Source organism: Bactrocera dorsalis, chromosome 6 (assembly GCF_023373825.1).
Source record: "Bactrocera dorsalis isolate Fly_Bdor chromosome 6, ASM2337382v1, whole genome shotgun sequence".
NCBI lineage: Eukaryota > Metazoa > Arthropoda > Insecta > Diptera > Tephritidae > Bactrocera > Bactrocera dorsalis.
The window spans coordinates 8,809,702-8,827,521 of record NC_064308.1 but is presented as its reverse complement, the minus strand read 5'-3'; the positions used below and the strand labels follow the sequence as shown (position 1 = coordinate 8,827,521).

General features: G+C 45.8%; 2 protein-coding genes across 3 annotated transcripts in view; both read right to left on the bottom strand.

Moving 5' to 3' along the window:
* LOC105221995 (uncharacterized) overlaps positions 1-17,820 on the bottom strand; it is a 223,629-nt gene that overhangs the window by 31,581 nt on the left and 174,228 nt on the right. The window lies entirely within an intron of this gene.
* Positions 8,277-10,515, bottom strand: LOC125779109 (uncharacterized). The gene is made up of 2 exons (XM_049459667.1): positions 9,395-10,515; positions 8,277-8,971 (listed from the first exon to the last, which is right to left on the bottom strand). Exons 1-2 carry the CDS (start codon positions 10,470-10,472, stop codon positions 8,277-8,279), a joined length of 1,773 nt encoding a protein of 590 aa, XP_049315624.1. The 5' UTR covers positions 10,473-10,515.

The window sequence follows — 17,820 nt, the reverse complement described above, 5'->3', positions numbered from 1 at the left end:
GGTCACACATTTTTGTGCCTTTTTGTGCATTTTTGTGTGCTGTCAGCGAATAATATAGCGGTGAGTTTTTATTATCATTATTAAGTTATATACGAACAACGTGGTCATCCACGTTGTTGTTATTGGCGGAAGCTTCGCACGGTTCCAGTGTAGCTCCGTGTTGTTGGTACTCTTGCTGACTGGACTGCCTGCCAGTAGTTCTGTACTGAGCATCTAGTGGCTAGTTGGCTCGGGGTCAGGTGGGTCTGGACAGGATTGCCCAAAGGGTGCAAGCGTCTGTCCAGTGTTGGAGAGTGCGACTCTTGTGAGGACCAACGGTCATATCAGCGAACCGTTTAGCCCACGGTGCGATTCGGCTCAGCGCCACATCGGTCGACTCCGGACCGTTCGGGGACTTTGTCCGGCCGGCGGCCAATTGAGTGGCCTTAATCCGACCAAGGGTTGGGGTTGTGGGCTGTGTCACTGCGGGCACGCTATAATCGACCGCTTGGGTGGTCGCTGATATTGAGCGGGCCTTTACGTGGGTCGTACTTTTCAGGGCGTTCAGACGCTGACACCTGGAGAGCAGCTGCTCCAGTATCTTTCTGTCCGTGAGCCTTCTACGCTAGTGGTACGCCAGCGGATCAGTTCGACTGAGAGGTTAGACGGGAAGTAGGATGCCTCCGGGGCGGAAGAGGAGGACGAAGACCCTCGCTGGAAGCGGGGAATCCGCCGCTTCAACTGTCGTGGATGACTCCACGTCGGGCGGTGAGGGGGAGGTGAGGGGAGCGACGGTAAGGTCTCCACCGAGGAGCAAGGCGCGGTTGGGGTCGCCGCGTAAAGAAGACGGAAGCGAGGGAGGGAGCGAGGAGTGTAGTGGGAGCGCCAACGTGGCCTCCACTGAGAAGGCGGTTACGCGTGCTGGGTCGCCGCGTAACGTTGGGGGAATTGAGGGAGGGAACGGTGGGAGGGCCAGTGCGCCCACCATAGAGAAAACGGTTGCCAAGCCGTCTAGGACGGTTGACAAGGAAACGGGTGCCGGGCGTGCCAAGGAGGCCGCAAAAAAGCGGGAGATTTCGCGAGGACCAGTTGTTGTTGGGGGTGGGGCAGTCAGCCATGTTGCTGCTGCCAAACGTATTACTGGGGAGCTCAATGAGCTGGTCTTTGAGGCCAAGAGTTTTGAGGTAGGGACTGCGAAGGGGCTGTTGGAGCTTGCCTCAAAGTATGAGGCGCTCCTAATGACGGTGATAACCGAGAATGCCAATCTTCGCGGTCAAGTCGATGCCCTTAAGGGAAGTTGTGGGGGACACTCCTCGACGCCGAGTAGGTCAATGCCGGCTCCGTCGGCACCGATGCCTGCGCCTCCAGCACCTGTGCTGGAAGCTATTGCACCGGTGGCGCCGAAGCCTGTGGAGACTTGGTCGGTCAGGAGTAAGGGGCCCGCAACTTCCTCTAAGGAAGTTATTCAGAAGGTGGTGAAGGAGGTGGGTCCCTCACTTGGCGTGAGGGTCCACGTGGTTAGGCCTATCGAGGGTGGTGGTGCGGTTATTCGCACTCCCTCCGTGCTAGAGAGGGAGAGAGTGGCGAATAACAAAAAATTCGGGGAGGTGGGGTTGGACGTCTCTGTCAACCGGAAGTTGGGTCGTCGGGTGGTAGTCCAGGGGTTCCATACGGAGATCCCCCATGAAGAATTCATGGAGGAACTACTCCGGCTAAACCTCCAGGACATCAGCCCGGCATCCCAGAGGATGGACGTGAGGATGGTCAGTCGTCCCTGGAAGGTGGCCGCTGATGGTAGCACCAATGTCGTCCTTGAAGGTACGGACAAATTGATGTCTGCCCTCTTGGAGGCAGGACGGTGCTACATAAAGTGGTTTTCTTTCAGGGTGCGACCGGTTAGCCCCGTCGCTGGATGCTTCCGTTGTATGGGATTTGACCATAGGGTGGCTGAATGTAGGGCTAGGTCAGATGTCTGCCGGAGTTGCGGTCAAGAAAGCCACAAAGCTGCCAGTTGCGTCAATGCACCCCATTGTCGCAACTGTGAGTTTAAGGGTAGGCCAGCTGGGCATCTGATGATGTCAGCTGTCTGCCCTATTTACTGTGGCATTGTTGAGCGCGCCCTCGCCAGACATTGATGGGTGGGATCATCCAGGTTAACTGTCAGGGCTCCTATGCCGTGATGTGTGAGTTGGGGGGTTGTATGGTAGAGGGTGGGTGCGGTATTGCACTACGCCACCAATGGTGTGGTTCGGGGTCTTCCTGGAGGTTTTAGGGTCTTCACTGACCTTAGAGCTAAGGCCGCAATAGTTGTGAATAATCCACGCTACGATTGCGTAGTCGTATCGTGTAGCGATAGAAGGGGAGTTCGGTAGGATGATTGTCGCTAGTTTATATTGTGCAGCAAGTAGGGCTTTTAGTGTTAGATGGGAGGTTAGGGGAGGGTGGGGATTGAGTGACCATAATTTGCTTCAAATTGTGATTACTCCTCGATCCCCTCCCTCACCTTATGATAGTCCATTGCGGCGATGGCGTACCGCTGGTAGTGACTGGAACCAATATGGACTCTCGGTTAGGGAAGCGGTATTTGGTGTACCGCTTAGAGAGTTTGAGGAGTTGGGGGTCGACGAGCAAATTTCTCGTCTCTATGAGGTAGTTTGGGGGAAAAATGATAGGGTTTTTGGTAGGTATGAGTGTTCCGAAGTTAGTAAAATTAAATGGTGGACGCATGAGTTAACCTTGAAGAGGAGGACTGTCAGGCGATTGAGGCGATGGTCCGATTCGGATAGGTTGTCCCAGCTTAGGCATGAATTTAGTTGTGCGGATAGGGAATACAAGGAGATGTTGGTGAAAATTAAGCAAGATGGTTGGAGGAGCTTCGTTTGGGAAAATAGGAACGACCCCTGGGGTCAGGTCTATAGGATCTGCCGGTGTCGTAGAAGGGAGGACCGTCTTCGCGTCGGTGACACTCTGTTATCGTCGTGGAGAAAGTGTGCGGAGGTTCTGTTAGGTGCGTTCTTTCCCAGGTCGGAGGTGCAGGTACCTCAAGCACAAGAGGTGCCTGTCCCTCCATTAGATGATGGGGAGTTGGGGTACGCCTTTGGCCTGGTTAGGTCTAAACGGTCCCCAGGTTTTGATGGTTTGAACGGAGAGATGTGGAATACTTTCCACGCGAGTGGAAAAATGCTAGGGTTGTTTCTCCCCTGAAGTTCCCTGATAAGGTCAGGAGCGATCCTCGATCTTATCGGGGCACCAGTCTGCTTCCAGTACTTGGAAAAGTGCTGGAAAGGGTCATGGTGGAACGGCTTCAGGAGCTAACCCGGGGTATGTGGTCGGATAGGCAGTTTGGATTCAGGAAAAGACGCAGTATAGAGGATGCGTGGTTTTTTGTACAGAATGTCGTTAGGGAGAATGTCAAATAGTATGTCCTTGGCATATTTGTTGACTTCAAGGGGGCATTTGACTACCTAACCTGGGATCGAGTGGTGCATCGACTGGAGGAGCTTGGCTGTCCGGAAATTACTCTTTGGCGGAGTTATTTTTCGGACAGAAAGGCCTCTCTTGTCGGCATGAATGGGAGTGTGGAGATCGGAGCTGTTCGAGGCTGCCCGCAGGGTTCCATCTGTGGTCCATATATTTGGAACCTTACGATGGATACTCTGCTTGGGCAGCTCGAGCCATTCTGTAAAATGTTGTGCGTATGCGGACGACCTTCTTCTTATGGTTGAAGGTCGCTCGAGGTCTGAATTAGAACGGGTGGGAGGAGATCTCTTAGAGAACGTTAATTCTTGGGGTTTAGGTGTGGGGGTTCACATATCGATGGACAGAACGGTGGAAATGCAGCTGAAAGGTAGATTGTCACCGGTTCGTCCACCGATTGTCTGTGTGATCAGGGTCAGCATCAGATATGTGACGCAAGTCAAATATCTGGGGTTGACCATAAGTGAATGGATGTGTTTTACTCCACACTTGGCGGATGTGAAGGAGCGACTGCAGGCAATCGTAGGCAAAATACGACGTATTTTGAGGAGCGATTGGGGTCTCGGACGTCGTGCTGTCCGCCCCATATATCGTGGCTTGTTTGTAGCCCGTGCCACATATGGAGCCCCTGTATGGTGGGAAGCAGCCACGACTGTCTTGGGGTCTCAAAAACTCCTCTCAATACAGCGTTGTATGATGCTTGCTTGTTTGCCTGTATGCCGCACCGTCTCGACGGGTGCGATGCAGGTTTTGATATGTGCACCCCCTCTTGACCTGATTTTCATACAGCGTGCTGTTGCATTCAGGTTATGAAGGTGCTTGAGTTGTCATCGCTGCGGAATGACTGGTTTTCTGACCATGATGTCGAGAGGGAGGGATATCTAGGGATCAAGAGGCTTCTAGATGATAGGGTTAGGTGTAGGTGGCAACAACGTTGGGACAATAGTCCTAACGGCCGAGTGACGTACGAGTACATTCGGGGCGTTGGATTCGTTGAGGATAACCCGGACTTCAGATTTTGCCTGAGTCTGGGTTTTCTGCTTACGGGGCATGGGCCTCTGAGTGCATTTTTGCATCAGAGGCACCTATCGGATACGTCGTGGTGTTTTTGTGGGGCGGTTTCAGAAAACTGATCGCATTTAATTGCGGAGTGCCCGATTTACTCGGACATTAGGGATCTGGGTGGTATTAGGATTATCTGGACTGATGGACGATTAGATGTTAGTGGTGTGATCTCCACTAGTCGGAATACCGAACAGTTAGGGTCGTTTGCGCGTGAATTATTTAAGCGGCTAAGGCGGTTGGCTGGAAATTAGGGCTTTAGTTTTTTGTATGATTGGTGTGTGTAAGTGATGTATGTATGGGGTCCAACACCTGGCCACCAGTCCAGAGCAGTATGGAAGCTCAACTGATAGTAGTTTCGGCTTCGAGGTCTGACCGGAGATTTAATTCTGGTACCACGGGGAGCAGGAGCCCTTGGAGGTTACTCCAACCTGCTCATGCGGACTGGCCCCTCGGGGAGTATCGTAGTGGTTGAAACCCAAATCGCGGGAAGAACTGAGTTTGTCAGTTGAATGTGGAGTTGCATTGCAACCGGGTGCCGGGCCCAAGGCACGGCAGAGGTTTTAGACGGGCCTCGATCCCGACCAAGGTAGTTAGTGTGCCCATTCCACACTGCCAATTGGTACTGGAAATGCTTAGCATTCTCGGGGCGCTGATCAACGCATTGATTTGATCCGCTGTGCTTTTGGGCGCCGTGGAGTAAGGCTGTCGTCAGCAGGTACCCCGGTAAAACACACCGGACGGCAACCGTGACATGAGAGCCAAGTCGCGAGTGCGACGAATGTTTGATGACAGGAGATATTTCGTCTTGCCCTCGTTCACTGCCAGACCCATTTGCTTTCCTCCCTTGTCCAGTCTGGAAAAAGCAGAACTAACGACGCGGGTGTTGAGGCCGATGATATAAATATCATCGGCTTACGCCAGCAGTTGTACACTCTTATAGAAAATGGTACCTTCTCTATATAGTTCTGCAGCTCGAACTAGTTTCTCCAGAAGCAGGTTGAAAAAGTCGCGGCATAAAGGCAGCTCCTTTTCGTGCTGTCGAAAGCAGCTTTGAAATGGACGAAGAGGTGGTGAGTGTCGATTCTCCTTTCATGGGTCTTTTCCAAGATTTGGCGCATGGTGAATATCTAGTCGGTTGTTGATTTGCCAGGTCTAAAGCCACTCTGATAAGGTCCAATAAGTTTGTTGACGGTGGGCTTTAATCTTTCACACAATACGCTCTATAGAACCCTAAATGCGATGTTAAGGAGGCTAATCCCTCGGTAGTTGGCGCAGATTGTGGGGTCTCCTTTTTTATGGATTGGGCTTAGCACACTTATATTCCAATCGTTGGGCATGCTTTCGTCCGACCATATTTTACCCAGAAGCTGATGCATGCTCCTTATAGTTCTTCGCCGCGGTTTTTGAATAGCTCGGCCGGCAATCCGTCGGCTCCTGCCGCTTTGTTGTTCTTCAGGCGGGCAATTGCTATTCGAACTTCTTCATGGTCGGGTATTGGAACGTCTGCTACATCGTCATTGATTGGGGAACCTGGTTCGCCTTCTTCTGGCGTTGTGCGTTCACTGCCATTCAGCAGGCTGGAGATGTGTTCCCTCCATAATTTAAGTGTGCTCTGGGCATCGGTGACTAGATCACCTTTGGGGGTTCTACAAGAGTATGCTCCGGTCTTGAAACTTCTGTAAGCCGCCGCATTTTTTCGTAGAATTTTCGGGCATTACCCCTGTCGGCCAGCTTATTAAGCTCTTCGTACTCAGGCATTTCGCCCTCTTTCTTTTTCTGTCTACAAATGCGTCTCGCTTCCCTCTTCAACTCTCGGTATCTATCCCATCCCGCACGTGTTGTGGTCGATCGTAACGTTGCGAGGTAGGCAGCCTGTTTTCTCTCCGCTGCGACACTGCACTCCTCGTCGTACCAGTGTCACACTTCCCTTATACCAAGTTGTTGACGAGTGCTCTCAGAGAGCGGGAGTGCAAGCCGAGTAGAAAATCGTTCGGCTGTCTGTTGTGATTGCAGCTTCTCGACGTCGAACCTTCCTTGTGTTTGTTGGCGTTGGTTTTTTGCTGCACAGAGGAGGTTGCAAATCTTGGCTGCAACAAGATAGTGGTCCGAGTCGATGTTAGGACCTCGGAGCGTTCGCACGTCCAGAACACTGGAGACGTGTCTTCCGTCTATCACAACATGACCGATATGGTTGGTAGTTTTTCGATCCGGGGACAGCCAGGTAGCTTGATGATTCTTCTTATGCTGGAATCTAGTACTACAGATAACCATTTTTCGGACCCCGGCGAAGTCGATCGGCCTCAACCCATTTGGGGATATTTCTTCGTGGAGGCTGAATTTACCGACCGTAGTGCCAAAGATACCTACTTTGGCCACCCTGGCGTTAAAGTCGCCAAGCACGATTTTGACATGGTGGCAGGGGTATCTTTCATATGTACTCTCCAAGCACTCATAAAGGCATCTTTGGTCACATCGTCCTTCTCTTCCGTCGGGGCGTGGGCGCAAATCAGCGATATGTTGAAGAACCTCGCTTTGATGCGGATTGTGGCTAGACGTTCACTCACCGGAGTGAATGATAGTACTCGGCGACGAAGTCTCTCTGCCACCACGAATCCCACACCAAGCTTGCGCTTCTTTATATGGCCACCTACTCGTATCTGTCCTTGTCCCGTCCATCGCATTTCTTAGACGGGGGTGATGTCAGCCTTTATTTTCACGAGGACATCAACGAGCTGGACAGCGGCACCTTCCCAATTAAGGGACCTGACATTACAGGTGCATGGCTCAAATCATAGTCCTTTATTAGTTTGGCATGGTCGTCATCAAAAGGGTGGTCTCTCATCCGAGGCTGTTGCTGATTTTTCATTGGGAGTATTTTTTTACGAGGCGGGTCCCAAACCCAGCGCACAACCCTATGCAGGGGACGTTTCGCCTTCTCACGTTAGCTCGCCTTCAAACGGATGTTCTTAGGCTACCCAGAGGATACTTAGTCAAAGACCGGGAAGTCCTGAGCTGCTTCAGACATACGTAAAAGAATCGTTTCTGGCCACTCCCAAGTGAATAGCGATCAGAGAACTTTCCTCACTTGCTTGAACTTCTACACATGACTCCATCCTCCCTCTGTTGACATTTACGAGAGAGTAATTGTTTTTTTTAGAAGAATAAGCGGATTACCGTGTCTCCAAAGGCGGTGTCAAACGAAAGATAAATCCGTTTATATTGGTTTGTCAAAAAAGTCGTACGGTATTTTCGCTAGTTAAAACTGAAGGCGCGTGGTTCTAGTTTTATTCGTTGGATCGGGTCATGCTATACCTTTTTGGAAAGCTTATTTCACGCGCTAACACGTGTTTGATTGATTTACAGTACTACTACGATAAAGGCAAAAATGCATCTCAAGCCGCCAATAAAATTTGGGCAGTTTATGGACCCGATACAGTTTCCATTTCCACCGCACAACGATGGTTTCAACGTTTTCATTCTGGTGTAGAGGTGGTCGAAGATGCGCCACGCTCCGGAAGGCCTGTCGTCGAAAATTGCGATAAAATCACTGAATTGGTCGAAAGAGACCGGCATAATAGCAGCCGTAGCATCGGTCAAGAGATGGGCATGAGTCGTCATTTCAATTTGAATAAAAAAAAATTCAATAAAAATACCGCAAAACTTTTTTGTCAACCCAATATTTTAATTGATACAGTGTAAAATAGGAGAATCTGTATCCATAAAACCTTCTTCTTCTTAATTGGCGTAGACACCGCTTATACGATTATAGCCGAGTTAATAACCGCGCGCCAGTCGTTTCTTCTTTTCGCAACGTGGCGCCAATTGGATATTCCAAGCGAGGCCAGGTCCTTCTCCACTTGGTCCTTCCAACGGAGTGGAGGTCTTCCTCTTCCTCTGCTTCCCGCGGCGGGTACTGCGTCGAATACTTTCAGAGCTGGAGTGTTTTCGTCCATCCGGACAACATGACCTAGCCAGCGTAGCCGCTGTCTTTTCGCGACTATGTCAATGTCGTCGTATATCTCGTACAGCTCATCGTTCCATCGTATGCGATATTCGCCGTGGCCAACGCGCAAAGGACCATAAATCTTTCGCAGAACTTTTCTCTCGAAAACTCGCAACGTCGACTCATCTGTTGTTGACATCGTCCAGGCCTCTGCACCATAAAGCAGGACGGGAATTATGAGTGACTTATAGAGTTTGGTTTTTGTTTGTCGGGAGAGGACTTTGCTTCTCAATTGCCTACTTAGTCCGAAGTAGCACCTGTTGGCAAGAGTTATCCTGCGTTGGATTTCTAGGCTGACATTGTTGGTGGTGTTTACGCTGGTTCCAAGATAGACGAAATTATCTACAACTTCAAAGTTATGACTGTCAACAGTGACGTGAGTGCCAAGTCGCGAGTGCGACGACTGTTTGTTTGATGACAGGAGATATTTCGTCTTGTCCTCGTTCACTGCCAGACCCATTTCTTTTGCTTCCTTGTCCAGTCTGGAGAAAGCAGAACTAACGGCGCGGGTGTTAAGGCCGATGATATCAATATCATCCGCATACGCCAGCAGTTGTACACTCTTATAGAAGATGGTACCTTCTCTGTTGAGTTCTGCAGCTCGAACTATTTTCTCCAGTAGCAGGTTGAAAAAGTCGCACGATAGGGAATCGCCTTGTCTGAAACCTCGTTTGGTATCGAACGGCTCGGAGAGGTCCTTCCCGATCCTGACGGAGCTTTTCGTGTTGCTCAACGTCAGTTTACACAGCCGTATTAGTTTTGCGGGGATACCAAATTCAGACATCGCGGCATAAAGGCAGCTCCTTTTCGTGCTGTCGAAAGCAGCTTTGAAATCGACGAATAGGTGGTGAGTGTCGATTCTCTTTTCACGGGTCTTTTCCAAGATTTGGCGCATGGTGAATATCTGGTCGGTTGTTGATTTACCAGGTCTGAAGCCACACTGATAAGGTCCAATCAGTTTGTTGACGGTGGGCTTTAATCTCTCACACAGTACGCTCGACAGAACCTTATATGCGATGTTGAGGAGGCTTATCCCACGGTAGTTGGCGCAGATTGTGGGGTCTCCTTTTTTATGGATTGGGCAGAGCACACTTAGATTCCAATCGTTGGGCATGCTTTCGTCCGACCATATTTTACAAAGAAGTTGATGCATGCTCCTTATCAGTTCTTCGCCGCCGTGTTTGAATAGCTCGGCCGGCAATCCATCGGCCCCTGCCGCTTTGTTGTTTTTCAGACGGGCAATTGCTATTCGAACTTCTTCATGATCGGGCAATGGAACGTCTGCTCCATCGTCATCGATTGGGGTATCGGGTTCGCCTTCTCTTGGTGTTGTGCGTTCACTGCCATTCAGCAGGCTGGAGAAGTGTTCCCTCCATAATTTAAGTATGCTCTGGGCATCGGTGGCTAGATCACCTTGGGGGGTTCTACAGGAGTATGCTCCGGTCTTGAAACCTTCTGTAAGCCGCCGCATTTTTTCGTAGAATTTTCGAGCATTACCCCTGTCGGCCAGCTTGTCAAGCTGCTCGTACTCACGCATTTCGGCCTCTTTCTTCTTCTGTCTGAAAATGCGTCTCGCTTCCCTCTTCAACTCTCGGTATCTATCCCATCCCGCACGTGTTGTGGTCGATCGTAACGTTGCGAGGTAGGCAGCCTGTTTTCTCTCCGCTGCGACACGGCACTCTTCGTCGTACCAGCTGTTCTTTTGCACTTTCCGAAAACCAATGGTTTCGGTTGCAGCTGTACGTAAGGAGTTTGAAATGCCGTCCCACAGTTCCCTTATACCGAGTTGTTGACGAGTGCTCTCAGAGAGCAGGAGTGCAAGCCGAGTAGAGAATCGTTCGGCTGTCTGTTGTGATTGCAGCTTCTCGACGTCGAACCTTCCTTGTGTTTGTTGGCGTGCGTTTTTTGCTGCACAGAGGCGGGTGCGAATCTTAGCTGCAACAACCATAAAACCAGTTAAAGTTAAAACTCGTCGTGGATACTCATTGACCAAAGCTAAGAAAATTATTACTTTATTCAATCATAATTCAGCTTTAGAGGAGTTCGGTATGTTTCTGGGTGAACACGGTCTTAGGGTCTTGAAAGCAAAAATTAACATTTTCGAGTATAAACTCTTATATACATATAAAAATCAAGTAGTTAGCAACCAAAAAGTGAATTTCACAATCAATAACGACACGTATAAAATTGAAATTGAAAATATCATGAGAATAAATGACGAAACTAACGAAATCCTTAAGATGGCTGTAAACGGTGAGAGTAATTCTTATGAGAATGCGATTAGATTGGTGTGAGAATTCTCAAGCCTATATACACGAATAGCTATTCCCACTCTCTCTGAGAACGAAAAGACGGAGAATGAGAGTCATTTGAGTGAGAGTATTGTCGCCCATTCTCACATGTACTAACATGATGATGATAAAGCTCATGAGAATTCATATGGCAATGCTTATTGTAGACGAGTGATATTGTCGAGCTCTTTGGTTTTGTGTGCCAAGTGAACATGTCGAAAAGACGTAAATTGCTTTTGGGTTTTTTAAGTTTCAATAAATATCTAAACGAAATAAAAGAGGAGGAAAATAGGAAAAAAACAAGAATTTGGAGTCGCGAAATTTATTTAGATCGTGACCGTGAAAATGTGTACGAAAATTTAATAAAGAAATTGGAAGCAGATGAATTTTACAAAAAATTTGTAAGAATCACTTTTGTTGAATTTGAAGAAATTCATCAAAAGATTGAAACTTTGATAAGAAAAAAGTGCACAAATATGAGGAAAGCAATTAGTAATCGTAATCGTCTAGCTGTCACTCTATTATATTTGGCATCAGGTAATTATTTCTAGGAAATTAATATACAATTTTACCTGAGTTCAATGTGCTTTTTTTTAAATAGGCGATAGTTTCAACAACTTTGTCTATTGTGTGTAATATAAAAACAAAAATTTTTTTAATACATTTGCCTTTGGGTGAACACATTGGTATTCTTAAAACTAAAATTAAATTGAATGAATGAAAAAACTAATACTCATTCTCTTTCTTGGGAGGCAAGTCTGGTAGACAAACATTTCAAACTTTCAATACCTTCAGCGTGCCACTTCAATTCCAATTCTTAAGCATAAGCTTCGTCTTGTTTACCAATTCGCCTCAATATAGATGCCAATCCTTCACCATATTCATCACATTTATCTTTTTTATTTAGCTCCTCCAAAAAACCTTGATATATTTGTTCTCTTTGAAGTGTTGTTGCTTCCCTCTTTCTTTTATTTAAAAAAGATGTTGCTGGTTTTCAGCTGATGAAATAGAAGTGGAAGAATAGTGTGTATCAGCGTCTGTATTTGTTTCACTTTTTATGAATTGTATGGGTGCTTTGGATGGAAAACATATAAAGGGTGATTTTTTAAGAGCTTGATAACTTTTTTTTAAAAAAAACGCATAAAATTTGCAAAATCTCATCGGTTCTTTATTTGAAACGTTAGATTGGTTCATGACATTTACTTTTTGAAGATAATTTCATTTAAATGTTGACCGCGGCTGCGTCTTAGGTGGTCCATTCGGAAAGTCCAATTTTGGGCAACTTTTTCGAGCATTTCGGCCGGAATAGCCCGAATTTCTTCGGAAATGTTGTCTTCCAAAGCTGGAATAGTTGCTGGCTTATTTCTGTAGACTTTAGACTTGACGTAGCCCCACAAAAAATAGTCTAAAGGCGTTAAATCGCATGATCTTGGTGGCCAACTTACGGGTCCATTTCTTTAGATGAATTGTTGTCCGAAGTTTTCCCTCAAAATGGCCATAGAATCGCGAGCTGTGTGGCATGTAGCGCCATCTTGTTGAAACCACATGTCAACCAAGTTCAGTTCTTCCATTTTTGGCAACAAAAAGTTTGTTAGCATCGAACGATAGCGATCGCCATTCACCGTAACGTTGCGTCCAACAGCATCTTTGAAAAAATACGGTCCAATGATTCCACCAGCGTACAAACTACACCAAACAGTGCATTTTTCGGGATGCATGGGCAGTTCTTGAACGGCTTCTGGTTGCTCTTCACCCCAAATGCGGCAATTTTGCTTATTTACGTAGCCATTCAACCAGAAATGAGCCTCATCGCTGAACAAAATTTGTCGATAAAAAAGCGGATTTTCACATTTCGAACCGAACACTGATTTTGGTAATAAAATTCAATGATTTGCAAGCGTTGCTCGTTAGTAAGTCTATTCATGATGAAATGTCAAAGCATACTGAGCATCTTTCTCTTTGACACCATGTCTGAAATCCCACGTGATCTGTCAAATACTAATGCATGAAAATCCTAACCTCAAAAAAATCACCCGTTAAATATAATAAAACCTGACAGAAGCGGAAGTGAATATTATAATTACAAGGGTCATTGCAGTATTGTTTTTATGGCATTCTTCTTCTTCTTTACTGGCGTAGACACCGCTTACGCGATTATAGCCGAGTCAACAATAGCGCGCCAGTCGTTTCTTCTCTTCGCTACGTGGCGCCAATTGGATATTCCAAGCGAAGCCAGGTCCTTCTCCACTTGGTACTTCCAACGGAGTGGAGGTCTTCCTCTTCCTCTGCTTCCCGCGGCGGGTACTGCGTCGAATACTTTCAGAGCTGGAGTGTTTTCATCCATCCGGACAACATGACCTAGCCAGCGTAGCCGCTGTCTTTTAATTCGCTGAACTATGTCAATGTCGTCGTATATCTCGTACAGCTCATCGTTCCATCGAATGCGATATTCGCCGTGGCCAACGCGCAAGGACCATAAATCTTTCGCAGAACTTTTCTCTCGAAAACTCGCAACGCCGACTCATCGGTTGTTGTCATCGTCCAAGCCTCTTCACCATATAGCAGGACGGGAATTATGAGCGACTTATAGAGTTTGGTTTTTGTTCGTCGAGAGAGGACTTTACTTTTCAATTGCCTACTCAGTCCGAAGTAGCACCTGTTGGCAAGAGTAATCCTGCGTTGGATTTCCAGGCTGACATTGTTGGTGGTGTTAACGCTGGTTCCTAAATAGACGAAATTATCTACAACTTCAAAGTTATGACTGTCAACAGTGACGTGAGAGCCAAGACGCGAGTGCGACGACTGTTTGTTTGATGACAGGAGATATTTCGTCTTGCCCTCGTTCACTGCCAGACACATTTGCGTTGCTTCCCTGTTCAGTCTGGAGAAAGCAGAACTAACGGCGCTGATGTTGAGACCGATGATATCAATATCATCGGCATACGGCAGCAGCTGTACACTTTTATAAAAGATTGTACCTGCTCGATTCAGTTCTGCAGCTCGAATAATTTTCTCCAGAAGAAGATTGAAAAAGTCGCACGATAGGGAGTCGCCTTGTCTGAAACCTCGTTTGGTATCGAACGGCTCGGTGAGGTCCTTCCCGATCTTGACGGAGCTTTTCGTGTTGGTCAACGTCAGTTTACACAGCCGTATTAGTTTTGCGGAGATACCAAATTCAGACATCGCGGCATAAAGACAGCTCCTTTTCGTGCTGTCGAGAGCAGCTTTGAAATCGACGAATAGGTGGTGAGTGTCGATTCTCTTTTCACGGGTCTTTTCCAAGATTTGGCGCATGGTGAATATCTGGTCCGTTGTTGATTTACCAGGTCTGAAGCCACACTGATAAGGTCCAATCAGTTTGTTGACGGTGGGCTTTAATCTTTCACACAATACGCTCGACAGAACCTTATATGCGATGTTGAGGAGGCTAATCCCACTGTAGTTGGCGCAGATTGTGGGGTTTCCGTTTTTATGGATTGGGCATAGCACACTTAAATTCCAATCGTTGGGCATACTTTCGTCCGACCATATTTTACAAAGAAGCTGATGCATGCACCTTATCAGCTCTTCGCCGCCGTATTTTAATAGCTCGGCCGGCAATCCATCGGCCCCTGCCGCTTTGTTGTTTTTCAGTCGGGCAATAGCTATTTGAACTTCTTCATGGTCGGGCAATGGAACGCCTGCTCCATCGTCATCGATTGGGGTATCGGGTTCGCCTTCTCCTGGTGTTGTGCGTACACTGCCATTCAGCAGGTTGGAGAAGTGTTCCCTCCATAATTTAAGTATGCTCTGGGCATCGGTGGCTAGATCAGCTTGGGGGGTTATACAAGAGTATGCTCCGGTCTTGAAACCTTCTGTAAGTCGCTTCATCTTTTCGTAGAATTTTCGAGCATTACCCCTGTCGGCCAGCTTACCGAGCTGTTCGTACTCACGCATTTCGGCCTATTTTTTCTTCTGTCTGCAAATGCACGTGTTGTGGTCGATCGTAACGTTGCGAGGTAGGCAGCCTGTTTTCTTTCCGCTGCGACACGGCACTCCTCGTCGTAACAGCTGTTTTTTTGCACTTTCCGAAAACCAATGGTTTCGGTTGCAGCTGTACGTAAGGAGTCGTTGACGAGTGCTCTCAGAGAGCTGGAGTGCAAGCCGAGCAGAAAATCGTTCGTTCTGTCTGTCACTTTGCAGCTTCTCGACGTCGAACCTTCCTTGTGTTTGTTGGCGTTGGTTTTTTGCTGCACAGAGGCGGGTGCGAATTTTTGCTGCAACAATATAGTGATCAGAGTCGATGTTAGGACCTCGGAGCGCACGCACATCTAAAACACTGGAGACGTATCTTCCGTCTATCACAACATGATCGATCTGGGCCCTATTCCACAAAACAACTTATCAACTTTTCACTTTGCACTTGTCAATTGTTATTGTACTGCAAAGTGAAAAGCGTTTCTGTTCCACAATATTCTTTGCGAATCTCACTTTGCATTGAGCATATTTTGGCAAAGATTTTACGCTCTTTCCGCTCAGTGCAAAGTCTTTGCGCTTTATTGGCAAAGTCTTTGCACTCTCTTGCAAAGTGAGTGTGCAAAGTGTTCCACAAAGCGTTTTATCAACTTTGCATTTCTGTCTCATCACTTTTCACTTTGCATTTAGGCTGTTCACGGTAAGGTGGTTATCGGGTTATGTGGTTATTAAATTAAAAATAACCTCTATGCTTCGTGAGCACCCTATGTTGTATGGTTATTTGCTTATTTTTACACAAACAGCTGTTCATTGTTTTTCACTTTAGTGAAGGTATGTGCTTATTAAATAATCCGAATTTTAAGGGTTCAAAAATTCTTTGTATAAAATTTACAGATATCTTGCATAATTTGCTGATTGTAAACAAAAAACAGCTGTTAATAGCAGATTTTCCAATAAGAAAATCTAAATGGAAATGCCATTCGCTTAGTTTTATTTATTTTTTGTGCTGCCATTTAGTAAAATTTCAACGACTTTCTAACACTGGAAATAAGCAAACAACCACATAATCTATAAACAAGGGTTTTGTCATACCGCATTTTGTTGCTGTTTACTTAATCACATAACCCGATAACCACCTTATCGTGAACAGCCTAATTATTGCTTTATATGTGTTGTTAAAATGAGCCGCAAAATACAAATTGAAAAAAAACTTGTTGTTTTAAATGTAATAAAAGAAAAAAAAAAGCATTTTATTTGCTAGTTTTAAAAACAACAGAGTAAGTATTTTTTAAATAAATAATTGTAAATTTCAAGCATATTTAAGTATATATTTCTTTGTGAAGGTTAGCAAATTAGATAAACAGGCAGCATGGGAGGATGTGTTAAAAAAAGCCCAATCCCTACAACTGGCGTCAGCACAAAAAACATGGACCTATGCAAGGGACAGTTTGTTTGGGCTCTGGAAGAGCCGGACAATGGTAAGTACAACAATTTATTGCCTACACATATCAAATAACTATATTTGCATCATTTGTTGTTGTTGGAATTATTATATTGTGCATTGCTAATAACTAACAAGCATGTTGTTGACAACAACAAAACAAAACGTCATCATAGACATTGTTGTTGTGAGTTAACAGTGCACTCAATCAACAACTCTTGGTGATAACAACCGGTTTAACCAAAATATTACTAATTGCTATGTGTACTAGAGTGGGTCAATTTTTTTTTCGACGAAGCGGTTATCAAAATCGCAAGCTACGATGAGTTCTAAGAAAATTTGCCCAAGAAACCATGGCTTTAAAATTAAAATCGAGCTTCCGGTTTTTAACGAGAAACTTTTTGTATTTTTGTAAATTTAATTTTCTTAATTTGCAGAGTAAAAGGGATAACGCCCGAAATACTGGATCCGGAGGTGGGAAGGACAAAGTAATGGATGAAGCTGACTTGGCCATCCTCGATATTCTGGAATCAGACTCAGCTGTGGTAGATGGTTTGAATTTGCCAGAAAGTTATGGCAACTCAGAAAATCTACCGTCAGCTGAGAATGATTCCAGAATATCTATTTCAGAAGAAACTATTGCCAATCCACCTCTAAACCCAAGAAAGAGGAAGCGCTCTACCAAGTTTCCAAGTGAAACTTTGGATAGAGAGAAAAAATGCCGGCTGGAGCTCCTTGAGGTTGAGGTTTACTACCGGAAACTTCAATGCCTAAAACTGGAGAGGGAGCTCCTACTTCCACCCTCTGCTATCACACTGGGAATTGCAACGGCAGAAACAGAAAATATATCGCGTGTGTTATTTGAGGAGGTTTGATTACCAAAGGCCAATTTTTCATTTGTGTATATTTAATTTCTAAACATTTTATTTTGAAATAATTTGTGATAAAAACAAAAAAACTCTGAAATTAATAAAATTATGTATAAATACAAAAATACTTCCTTTATTATTTATTCTCTGAGACCTTAATCTTAAACCCAATAAGATACAACGCTTTTGCAGTGGAAAAAAAGTCATGACCAAAACACCACTTTTATTTTAAAACAATACAATAATAGTTGGCATTAGGTAAAGTATTGTAGCAGGGAAATAACCCTTTCCATTCCACTCTCTTGATCTATATTATTAAGGGCATCATTTTCTTCTTCAGCATTTTCATCCAATTCCTCGCTTTCATTGTCAGTGTCTTCAGTGGGCTGCATATTTTCACTACTTCTTCCGATGCTACAGGCAATATTGTGTAAGATGGCACAAACTATGACTGTCTTTCCTGCAAACTAAGGCCTCAGTCGCAAATAATTTAGACACGGGAATCTTTCTTTAAGAATGCCAAAACTATTTTCAATTATGCGGCGTGTTTTTTTGTGGCAACGATTGAAAACTTCTTCAGCAGGATTATTGGGATTTCGGCGTAATGATGGGATCAACCAGTTTTTCAATCCATAACCACTATCACCCAAAACAACAGCATCCGGAAATGGTCTCCATCCATTGTCAAATTTTTGACTTACAGCCGAATTCCGTAGGACCCTTGAGTCATGAACGCTGCCC

What these genes read in the sequence shown, in the direction of transcription:
- LOC125779109 (XM_049459667.1), bottom strand. Translation starts at nt 10,472, where the DNA reads ATGGTTGTTGCAGCTAAGATTCGCACCCGCCTCTGTGCAGCAAAAAAC. An exon ending in CCAAATCTTGGAAAAGACCC is followed by an intron (nt 8,972 to 9,394) that starts GTGAAAAGAGAA and finishes TGGGTCTGGCAG; the next exon opens with TGAACGAGGACAAGACGAAA.